Source organism: Dioscorea cayenensis, unplaced genomic scaffold (assembly GCF_009730915.1).
Source record: "Dioscorea cayenensis subsp. rotundata cultivar TDr96_F1 unplaced genomic scaffold, TDr96_F1_v2_PseudoChromosome.rev07_lg8_w22 25.fasta BLBR01000079.1, whole genome shotgun sequence".
In the NCBI taxonomy this organism is placed as follows: Eukaryota; Viridiplantae; Streptophyta; class Magnoliopsida; order Dioscoreales; family Dioscoreaceae; genus Dioscorea; species Dioscorea cayenensis.
In genome coordinates, this window is record NW_024086470.1 from 38,200 (window position 1) to 50,513 (window position 12,314).

A 12,314-nucleotide genomic window follows, 5' to 3' on the forward strand; every position below is an offset into this window, starting at 1 on the left:
TATATGAAATAATAATCTCCTCGTGAGTAATAAAATAGAGATAGTACCAAAAAAATCATCACCAAAAAGGAAATACATTGAACTTTCCAAGCATTTTTAAAAAAAACAAGAAATTTAAAAATTGTTGAATTAGATCAAGATTTAATTATATAATACGGTTTTGTATTTTTTTTTTATAATCAGTTGTTGAAACACAAAATAATAAAAAGGGGAACAAATGATTGGGTAAAGAATTAAGTTAAGTGTTTGTGTGTTAGATCTGAGACAAAACACAAGCATCAAATAAAATAAGATGAATAATTTTATAATTGATGAAAAAATTCACAAATTCCAATTAATTCCCTTTTATTTTATAATGTATATATATGTAAATATAAACATATATATAAATATATAATAGTTGATCAGAGAACATGTTCCCTCAATGCTCCCTATTCATTGTCTCACACGCTGAGCACTGTTATTTTAAATTTCTTATCACATGCTATGCTTTTATTTATCGTTAATATTTTTTCCAAAGATAATTAATTGAAATAATATTATTTTTATAGCAATTAAATAGAGTTAATATAAATATGTAAGTTTGGGTTTTTTTAGAATGTATTTATCATATTGTCAATAATGGAGTCTTTATACGTAAAAGAAATTAATTATTTTTTAATATATATATATAATTTACTTGTTATTTGTGTGGATTCATTGCAAAATAAACATTTGTGAAATTCGTTTCTAAACTTAACTTTATAATAGGGTTTTTTTTTTCTTTTTTGACAAAAAGATAAATTTATTTGTTTTAACCATACTAAACTAATTCGATAGTAAATGCAATGTACTTGACGCATATAATGTAAAATAGAAAATAACAAATTTTAAAAGAAAAAGTATATATTAAAAAGAAAAACAAATGTATAAACTCAACATTAATTCTTTAAGCAGAACAAAATAAGTCAGCCTTCTTTAAGAAAACAAATAAACAATGAAACATTAAATTAGGGTTACCATAATATGTACCATCAAGAAACCTCAATCACACTCACTAATTATTTATTTGTTTTTTAATCATACATTCGTTGATGTATCTTTTTATTGTTTTTATTTGTTTTTTAATTATACATTCGTTGATGTGTCTTTTAATTGTGTTTAATGAAGCAAAACACCAAAAAAAACTGTGTTTTAGTGTAGGTCTCATGTGAAAGGAGCTGTATCTTTCATTCTCAATAGTTGCATGGTAAGAAAAATTTATCATTATGACATTATAATTTTTGATATATCATTTTGGGTATATATGACAGATTTTTATTATCTTACTTGTTAATCTTGTCTCACATGGTAAATCTTTAAAGAGTTATTAAGTCATCATAACTGGTGTGCTTATTTATCTATTCTTTTGACACCAGTAAGTGAAGGCTCTTGTCATTTGTTTGTAAATAAATAAATAAATAAATTATGAGTGAATAACATGAATAAGCCCTTATAAAAATAAATAAATAAATAACTTGATTTAGGGACATACAAATATTATACCATCAATTGTCAATTTCAAAATTAATGAGGAGATGTTGACATTAATTAGAAACAATGAAAAATTAATACATAACAATTTATAGGGTTTACATAATGGAAGTTATAACTTGTGACATCAAAGAAAGAGATCTTTTGAAAAATAGGGCACCAACTTTGACTATGATTGAATTATATAAATACTCCTTTTCAAAAATATATGTATATATATACTCACAAAGTTGAATATTTTGGTGGTTCATTAGTCTTTCATACTCTTTACCACTCCTTATTTTATGCACTCATTGCAATTTAATACCCATGTTGTTAATGTTTAATAAAAACTCCATTCATTATTCAATTTTATTACAAATCACTTCACTATTAAATCACTAATAATGATGTGACTATCATTGATATTTAAAAATATTTTGATCATTATTATTAATTTTATAACATTTGAAAATATATTTTTGTTAGTTTGTAGTTATTATTAATAATGAGATCATTTATGTATAACTTTCTCTTTTTTTCTTATTCGTATATATATTGCTTTGATGAAAAAGATAATTTTGACATTTAGAACAAATAAATATCATTTCGATAATAACAACCATGAGAATGAAATATTGATAAGAGTTAAAAATATCATTTTTTATTTATTTTTAAGACAATATTTAAAGTAAAGATTTATTATATTTTATATGATATTTATACATAAATTTATGGACGGCTACGAGTATTGTTGGGTCAATATCCAATAGTGCCCCCTTTTTCTCTCTCTTTAAATCTTAACCTCATCGGTTGCTCTCAAGCTCACTCTCGTTTTTCATTAACTGTGAATGTCAACGTTTAGGGTATATATATATATTAAAAAGAAAATTGACAAAATATCATATGTATTGATTCTCTAGACAAGAATGTCATAAGATGCTTGTAACCTAACCCACTAATTATATCCAAGACATGAATGCTACTTATCCTCACACACACTCCATCATGAACTAAACAAATGGTTAGTGATTAATTAAATTTAACAAAAAGAAAAAAAAGGGGGGAAGCACTTAATATTAATCTACAATAAATTATAGTTTAATTATATTGATAATGAAAACTTTATTGTGGTGGATAATATATACATGTATACAGATGCCAAATTGGATGTCCCAATTTGAGTATGAAAGCAATTAAGAAGCCACATTTTTATTAATCAAATGAGTTATGACTCACCACCATTTGATTTTGGTCCACTACATTGAATTCTCAAACCTTTGCTTTTTGCTCAAATGGTTCATATGATTGGGCTATCTTTTGTTCATGAAAAGCCATGCACAAGTTGGGAGAGCTTTCATATTTGAGAGTGATAGGGATGGCACTCTATCTTTTTTTTTCTTTCTTAATAAATTTATTGTTCATTTATGTGCCAATCAATTCATGGATCCGACTTTGAAAAATAAAAATAAAAAATAAAAATATTTGAGATCTAGTAATCAATGATCGGCTATCCTACATAGGATGTTTGTGTCTTTACCGAAAAAATGAGTTTGAATTTCAACTCGCACAGGATGAAGCCTAAAATACTAATTCATCGTCTATGTATACCTCTATGACTTGTCAATTTTATAAAAAAAAATGCGATCTTATGATGCTCTTAATAGTCCAAAAAATGATAAATGCTTTTCATTGGGTAGACGCCGCTATTTTAATAGTAGTTTTGATAAGTCAATCCACCAATATTAGCATAATTAATAAATTATATTAAATGTATTTTTGTATATTGAGATATTTGCTTATAATTGCAGTTGTTAAATTTTCTTTGATTCCGAATTTACAAATATCTTAGAAATATTAAAAAAAATATTCTTCATTTAAATTCATTGACAACGTGAAATATATGAGATGATAGTTATACAAAATTAAAATTTTGATATTATGTATTTTTAAAACATTTTTTCCTTGTCTTTCTTCAACAAATTCAATGACCAATAAAACACATTAGTTAACATTCAGACTTTGAACTATTTCTATCAATTTATGAGTTTTTCATACATGAGTTATTTTTTAAGAATATTTTTTTTTTCCCACAAACTAACTATTTAAGAAAAAACACAATGTTAACTATTCAATCAAAATTATAAATCTTATTTTATTTTTAACAACCGAATACATTCAACTAAATAAACTGACAGAGATGTTATAGATATAAATATATATATTTTTTTAATTTGTACATTTAATATCTCAACATACATGTGTTCTCAGTTTGCGTGAACTGAGATTTGAACCAGTTTCTTTTGTAAAGATAAGAATACCTTACATATGGAACATGGATTTATAAATATATTAATTTCACACTCATATGTAGGTATATCATATGTAACTACCCTTACAAGAATATAATAGTATTCTTTTTCTTTCACAAATCTAGAGTCGAGAGTTTGGTATTTGTCCTCATTTATTAATATATAATTATATATATATTGATGAATTGTAGATAAGTTATGTATCGAGAGCATACACAAATGTACAGTTAATATCTCAACACACATGTGTTTTTAGTTTACGTGAATTGAGATTTGAATCAGATTCTTTAGTAAAAATAAGAATACCTTACATATGGAACTTGGTGCCTGATAAATAAAGATGCATTGCTTATATATATATATATATATATATATATATATCCAAAGACAACATAGAACACATGAAGAAAAGAAAAAATGAATGAAAACTTGGTGCATGAATTCCCTTGCTATGAAGAGCATGTTTTTGAAGGGAAGGTGGTTGTTGTGTCTAAAAAGTGGGCTTTTGTTGTTGGTTCTTGATTTATTATTACAAGGGCTTTGCCTCCTTTATTTGATTGGAAGCCTAACTCCCATGTGCTTCTCATATGGTACTGTCTCCCTATCCCTTCCTAAATCCTAAGTCCATTAACTCACCACCTTATTTCCCTCTTTTAATGTCTTTTTGGTGCATTGTATGTGGTGTGTACTTCATCAACTTGTACTACTTCAAAATCTTTAAATTATCTTTCAAGTGTTTTTGAAGTTTATATTTTGACTTTCTAAAATGTTTATTTATTGGAATGAAGATATTTTAGGTTATAGTTTAGTACACAAATACATGTTTTCTTAGGGGAAAAAAAGAAAGATAGTTTAGTACTTTTTATTTATTAATTTCTACTAGCAAAGCATAATGGAATTTGGTAAAAAAATAAATGTATTATTTGGTAGAACTAGATGATATATATGTTTTTTATATATATATATATATATTTTTTTTGTACTTTCAAACTTGGAATTGAATTGAATTTTTTGTTTTGATGAGATTAAATTAGTTAATTGTTATGTTCATCTTAACTGTATAATTAATTAACAAGCAGAAACAAAATATATCTTCACCCACAACATTTTTTCTATAAATAGTATTTAATCTCACATTTGAAAACCATACTACAGTATTTCAAATCTTTGAAGACGATTGATGTTCTTCCAATCTATATAGTTGCTGGTCTATATAATCCTTTTCATTAAAAAATTAACCCTAAATCTAAATCAATCTTTTTCACAAAATTAATCAAAATGAGATTGAAATTAACATGTTGTAACTTCAAACTTTTAAGGAAGAAATCTCAGAAAATTAGGCTTGAGCCCAATTGAGCCCAATAAGCCTCTGAGCCCATTTAGCCTATTCAGCAAGGAGCCCATTGAGCCCATCGAGCCAACATTCAATGTGGATCCAATTGAGACCCTTTAAAAATCATATTCACTTATATACCCTACAAGAGCTTTTCATTTGTTTATATTAAAATCAACTTATAAATTTTACAAAAATATAAATTAAATTTTTTTTATCTTAAAAAAAAAATACAGATAAAAGGGTGAAGAATAATTTATTTTTTTATAAATTTTTTTAAGTTAATTTATGTCCATCCAACAAGTATATATATGTAAATAAAAGTAATTTGTATAAGTATATAAATATTTTTTATTTTTTTGCAAGGGCAGGAAAGCATAAACCTCTTTAAAAAAAATTGCAATTATATATATATATATATTATAAATTTCTAAGTTTTGGCTGTAATTTGAGTCGATTAACTCGGACCGGTTTAAATCGGTTTAATCGAACCGGATTGGTTCGTTTTTGAACCGGTCCTTACTTCCTCCCCAAGCCAAGCTCTTCACTGCATCTCAAAACTCGGAGGACCGATTTCTAGGGTTTCTTCTCATCAGTCGTTGGCTTCTCTTCTTCGAAAAATCAAGCATGAAGCTCGATACCAGTGGCCTCGAGGCTCCGGCGCCGATCCTTGGTGGGATCGATGACCTCTCTGTTGATTTCGCTGCTGCCCCGTCCTTTGATCTTCCTGGCTGCGCTGATGTGAGTTCTTCTTTTGCGTGGTTGAGTGATTTTGGTTGGACGGAGCGAGATCGGAAGAGGTTTTGTGTTTTAACTCTGTTTTTTTGTTCAGTTTGATGGGTTTCAGAAGGACGCGGTGCAGATGGTGAAGCCGGCGAAGGGGACGACGACCCTTGCTTTTATTTTCAAAGAGGGTGTTATTGTTGCTGCTGATTCTAGAGCTAGCATGGGCGGTTATATCTGTGAGTATTGCTTTGTTGAATTCTGCGAAATTTATGATCTTGATGAATTTCTCGTTTTTCTTTTTGGTTGATCTTAGGTTTGGTTGAAATTCTTGTGTATTGAAAACAATGCAGCCAAATTTTTTTATTCAGATTTTATTTATCCTTCATTGCGCACCTTTAGTGAATTTACCTTTTTGAGCTTGCAGTTAGATGTGAATGAATAGATTTTCAGAGTTTAGTATTTCTGTTCCAATAGTTTCGCGCCGTCAACACTTATATCTGCATCATTTTTGCTTCTTTCTACTTGGAGGTAGAGGATGCTATGATTTCAATATTTGAAATTGGTGAGGGTTGGATTTGGGCCATCATAAATGTCTGAAGGTGATTTTCATTGTCATGCACCACAAGTAGGCATTGAAGGTTTGTTATTCTGTTTAATGTGTGGAGGTTTAGGACTACTAGGTGGGGTGGACTACATACTAAATAGGTTCTCATCTCTTTGAATGAAAGGTCATTTATCCTACCTTTTTGATGAAGAATGAACAGTTCATGTGTTTGTGAAAAAAAACCTTTTTTATGTATATTTTACTCTGATGCGCCCAATTTCATCAGATTAATGTTTCAATAGGAGATTATTTCTATGAGACACCAAAGGGAATAAACAAGATTTGATTTTCATGCTGAATAATAAGTTCTAGTTTTTGCATGATGTGACTCTATTTGGAGCTTTCTATTTGTGATGTCATACATATTTTAATAAAGGTATTGCACATTATTAGCGAACTCGAATCATAGAACTATCCAAAAAATACTTAAGAAAGAGGTTGTTATGATAATAGCCAATGAGCTTAATGAAAGTCATCATTGAAAAGGGTGAGCTTTCTACGCATGAAGTTACTTCATTCTCATTGTAGGGATCGATAGCAGCTAAACATGATCAATTGCATTAGATTATACTTTGTTATTTTAAATCAGGCAAGTTTATGCCAAACGCATCTTATGTGACCCAACGATTAGTTTGTCTATAAGCATCTTATGGACCCAACAATTAGTTTGTTTATAATACTCTTTGTATTTGTTGTGTGGTTGAAAATCATCATCTCATAGAAAAGAGATATAAAGGTGATAATGCAAAATGACATGGAAGTCATTTTTTTATTATTATTATCTTTTTATTATCTGATAATCATCCATTGATTTTTTAAGGATTAATTTTGTCAATAATTTTGTATGAATGAGATTCTATATATGGCCTTTGTCTCAAACAAACAAATGTATCTTGTTATTTTTAAGCCACAACATAATATTTGTTTGTAGCTTATTTTACTTTCTTTTGCGAGAATAATATTTATGTTTCCCCATCCTAAATATTTCCGAGTATCATACTGCACTTTAGTAGAAAATAATTGACAAACATAACTTGTTAATCAATAAAAGCGCATAGCATAATGGAATTTTTAAAGGGTATCTAAAAAAGTAGAGTCACATGATCTGGCTCAAACAAACAATTGTATCTCGTTATTTTTAAGTTGAAGCTCCATACTTGTCACTACTCTCTGTATACAAGAAACCTGTTAATATTTCTCCATCCTGATCATTTTCTGTCACAAAAATATTTCCTAGAAAATAAATATACCTTTTTAATCAAGGAAGCTGCATAGCAGAAGGGAATTTCAAAAGGATGTCTTAACAAGCAGTGTCACATTATGGTTCTGATGGATGTTTCATAGAAAATGTGAGAACAAAAGAAACATGGCAGTGAAAGTAATCTCTGAAGGCTGCAGGAAGCCTCTATGATGAGATCTTAAATGTTTTACTAATTACTCCTGTAGCTTGGACATGGCAAAACCTGAATAGGCTGTGACTAACAGAGTGTTCTTATTTTTTAATTGGAGCTTCAGTTTATATGCCATTTTCAGCAAAGAGGACGGGATAGTTGTTGCATACCAAAATGATATTGGAAATATTTTTCCATTTTATGTGTAATTGCGATCTATTATTAATTGAAAGAATTGGAAATTTAATGGACACGGTAAGAGAAATATCTATTGATCTTCTTCATAAGGAGATCATGTGGAAGTATTTATTTTTATTTTTATTTTTAATTTTTTTATAAAGGTGATCTCCTTCATAAGAAGATTTTGTGGAAGTATGCTTTCTGTAAAGATGATTAGATTTCAAAATACACAGATAGCTTTATCATGTGGATATCAAATTCATCTAGTAAAATACAGACTTGAGGTTATGACTGTCTGCAAGCTCACCCATTTGGTCTAGTTCAATTATGGTTGAAGCCAGGATGATATCTTGGAGAAGGACTAGATACACCGTTTAGAACCTCAAATGATTTTCTGATATTGGGAGGCATCATTTCAAGTCTTCATTTTACATCCTGGTTTCTTCCATCTGTTTAGTTGAAGTTAATGTTGATCTTAATTTAGTTCTAATGTAAATTATTGTGAAGCATATAAACATTGCTCACTGTTGGCTTTGGTGAAAAATTGGTTGTCTTCCATTAGTCATGATAACTGCTCAAGTTTATTCCAGCAAGTAACTCACAGCAAATCCAACCTTTTTAAAAGAATCAATAATTGCTTTTTCATCAGATGTTGATAAGGGTTATGTAACATAGTGCAACGTAGCATAATAAGATGATTTTCTTTTTGCCTGTTTTGAAGGATGACGTGTATTTAATAGTCTATAGGATGTGACAATTTACCAATCACCTCAAACTTAAATTGGTGGTTCTTATCCCGTCACATTTACCTGATTCAGTATGAAGTTTGAGTTTCTTCATGAATATTTTGCACCCAGATCTTTTAAGTTAACCTGATGCGATAATATCAGTGGTCAAATTTTCCCCATGGAATTTAAGATGAATTTTGGTTGTGATTTATAATCCATCAATCACCTCTTATTGTTATATCAATGCAAATCTGATAATGATGTTCTATAATGCAAGAAGAATCAACATAAACTTTCCATCTTATCTATGGAGAACTTGATAATAATTTAACCTGAATAAGATTTTATTTCTAATTTATTTTTAATGTTAAATTGGCAAGAAAAACTTATTCCCTGGATCTATCTTAAATTAAATTCACACATTCAGCTTTAGAGTTTCATTGATGACCCATTTCCTTTTTTGAAAAGTTGCCATGGGAGATTTTCCTGGATGCTTGAATATTTTATTCCCTTGTTTGTGTGTGCCAAATTCTGGTTGCTATTGATCTGGATTACTGCAGTGTTTATATGTTCAATGTTGAATTATCATTTCTACTTTCTTTCTCCTGCAGCTTCGCAGTCAGTAAAGAAAATTATTGAGATTAATCCATATATGCTGGGAACAATGGCTGGAGGTGCTGCAGATTGCCAATTCTGGCATAGAAATTTAGGCATCAAGGTAAAATTTGGAATTCTTTTTCAGAGGATTGTCAATTTTATTGTTTTTGTGATTATTCCTTTCTCCTTTTTCAAATTTTTATGATGCTGTACATTTTAGACATCAAGGCTATTTTTTTTCTTCCCCCTGTCAAGAGCTTGATATCATGTGATTCTGTGCCCAGTGCCGCCTACATGAGCTTGCAAACAAGCGTAGAATTTCAGTCACTGGTGCTTCCAAGTTGTTGGCGAATATTCTGTACTCATACCGTGGAATGGGACTTTCTGTTGGGACCATGATTGCTGGATGGGATGAAAAGGTATTACTGTTTGTTTGTTACTATAAATGTTGTTCTTCTGATTGTTGGTTATGCTGCTTACAAGTTTTACTCCATGTGGATTCTAGGGGCCGGGCCTGTATTATGTGGACAGTGAAGGTGGACGGCTTAAAGGGACAAGATTTTCTGTTGGATCTGGATCACCATATGCTTATGGTGTCCTTGATAACGGGTAACCTTTTAGCCCTTCTCTAATATTGGTTTGGGTGCCAAAATCACGACAATCTTACTTTTCTTATTTTAATTGGTTTATCAGATATCGTTATGATCTGTCAATTGAGGAAGCTGCTGAACTTGGTCGCCGTGCCATTTATCATGCTACATTCAGAGATGGTGCTAGTGGTGGTGTTGCCAGTGGTATGCTTTTCTTTCTCACCCTCTCTTGGAAGACCATCATAACCAAAATGTTATCTTGAAAGCATGCTCCTTGAAAGCATGCTCCTTCCATGAATGGGTTCTCCTTGGTTAACTCATTAGAATTTTTCAATAAGCATTTATCCTGATGAAACATAGTTCTTTGGTAGTCATTATTTTCCTTCTCATTTGTTTGTCATCTATTTTGACTCAAATGGATTATTCCATGTTTTACAAAGCTCGAGGCTCAAGTTTCCAAATTGCTAAATTTATCTTATTCCAATTGATCTCTGCTACAACCTTGCCTTTTCAGTTTACTTTGTTGGACCAAATGGTTGGAAAAAGATGTCTGGCGATGATGTCGGGGAGCTGCATTACAAGTATTACCCTGTCACCACAACCCCTGTGGAGCAGGAAATGGCAGAAGTTCCAGCAGCTTGATCCCTCATTGTACATCAAGAATGGTTTGCATATGTTCTTGATCTTCACCTTCTACTTCTCCATATGAACCTATAAAACTAGACAATTCACTTATTAATGTCATGCTCAAGGATAATTTTTATGTATTTTCATTGTTTATTTTCTCTCGCAATAGCAATAGGAAACTTTAATGATATTCGACTCTAAATCCGATTGTTCAACATGCTGGTTAGTCATGGTTCATGGAACCATTTATCCAATCCTCTGAAATCAGTTAATTAAGTGCCATTTTTGACCGTCTTATATCCACAGTTTGTATCTCCGCACACACAACACTACCGATATCTATCTGATTTGAGGTCATAAATAAGAAATAAATTTTATTTTGACTCTTGAATTAGATGAATTTGTTCATTTTGGCCCCTTTGGTCTCATGGATTATATATAATGTGCCAAAACAAAACATGGTAGCGCCCACAGGCTTGTTACAAAATTGGTTGAACTTTAGAGACATGCTTGTGCTTGTCTTTCCAGTTTCAGTAGGTAATGGAAAGTGGCATGTTAAAAGTGAAGTACTTCTTGTGAATAATAAATTCATATTGAAGACACTTGTAGTAGGCTCAGAGATTTTTATTTTTTTTATTATTTTATTTTATTTTATTTTTAATGTTATGGGTGGTCTCTTTTGACTGACAATTTGTTTAGGTGGTTCTTAAAGATAATGTTTTTATTATAATTATTAATATTTAATAATAACATTGTTGTTTTGGTACCTGGGATGGCAACTGTTAGGATTGGTGGACTTACTGTGTTTCCCATTATTTTTTCACACTTTTTTTCTCTGTTAGCCTTGAAATTCTTAAATTGGGATTTAGGGCAACTGCCAAATTTTTTATTAGGCCAAGAAAATTTTTAAAAAAATTGTTTTTTTTTTCTTCTGTATATATACTTGGAATAAGTTTATATATACTGATTAAATTTAAAAAAAATTCAAAATAAAGAGTTTTGAAATTAGGTCACAATAAAATAAAGAAGTAAATGAAAATATACTAACATAAAATAGGAAAACAAAATAAGATTTGATGTTTATGTAAAATAATAAAAAAAAAATAATCACTGATAAATAAAGGTAAAAGTTCATAATTGCTTCTGAGTAATACTCTAGTTTCTATTTTGATTTTTAGATTATAGAAATATATTAATTCGGAACAACATTGATTAATATTTTTATGACTTTGGCTTTAGCTAAGAGACAAACTGTCACTGTAATAAAAAAATATATTAAAAAAAAGGTAAAATGCAAATGGTGAATTGAAATAATGTAATCACATTGATCTGACCATCATCCACCACCATTATTGACCAACATGTGCCATTAAATGCATTTGATTAGTATTATTTACTATATATGTGCACTTACAGTTACAAGACACTTGCATGAAAAAATCCTTTCACTTTTAATACCTTCAATCCAAAGAGCCAATTTTTTCAAAGCTAATAAAGACACTTCGCTGTCTCTTCTTGTTATATTCTTCATTTACTTGGCCAATTCCAATCACATTACCACTCCTTCCATGCACTATAAAATTATATATATATATATATATATGTTTTTTGTTATGAGATTTTGTCTGTCTAGGCAAACCTTTGGCTTGCTCTAATTAATTCAAGCCAAACACTAGGAGCTGGTCAAAAGAATGATCTAGGCAGGAGAACTAATTTGCCATTCATATATATATAT

At 29.8% G+C, this 12,314-nt stretch overlaps 1 protein-coding gene across 1 annotated transcript; it reads left to right on the top strand.

Moving 5' to 3' along the window:
* Positions 1 to 5,678: 5,678 nt before the first annotated feature.
* LOC120253450 (proteasome subunit beta type-5-like) lies at positions 5,679 to 10,859 on the top strand. The gene is made up of 7 exons (XM_039261803.1): positions 5,679 to 5,877; positions 5,969 to 6,098; positions 9,377 to 9,483; positions 9,647 to 9,781; positions 9,868 to 9,971; positions 10,056 to 10,156; positions 10,467 to 10,859. Exons 1-7 carry the CDS (start codon positions 5,764 to 5,766, stop codon positions 10,592 to 10,594), a joined length of 819 nt encoding a protein of 272 aa, XP_039117737.1. The 5' UTR covers positions 5,679 to 5,763; the 3' UTR covers positions 10,595 to 10,859.
* Positions 10,860 to 12,314: the final 1,455 nt, after the last annotated feature.

Excerpts from the sequence above, each read along its gene's own strand:
- LOC120253450 (XM_039261803.1), top strand. The coding sequence starts at position 5,764 with ATGAAGCTCGATACCAGTGGCCTCGAGGCTCCGGCGCCGATCCTTGGT. Across the intron at positions 6,099-9,376 it reads TAGCATGGGCGGTTATATCT|CTTCGCAGTCAGTAAAGAAA; the intron begins GTGAGTATTGCT and ends TTTCTCCTGCAG. Across the intron at positions 10,157-10,466 it reads TAGTGGTGGTGTTGCCAGTG|TTTACTTTGTTGGACCAAAT; the intron begins GTATGCTTTTCT and ends TTGCCTTTTCAG.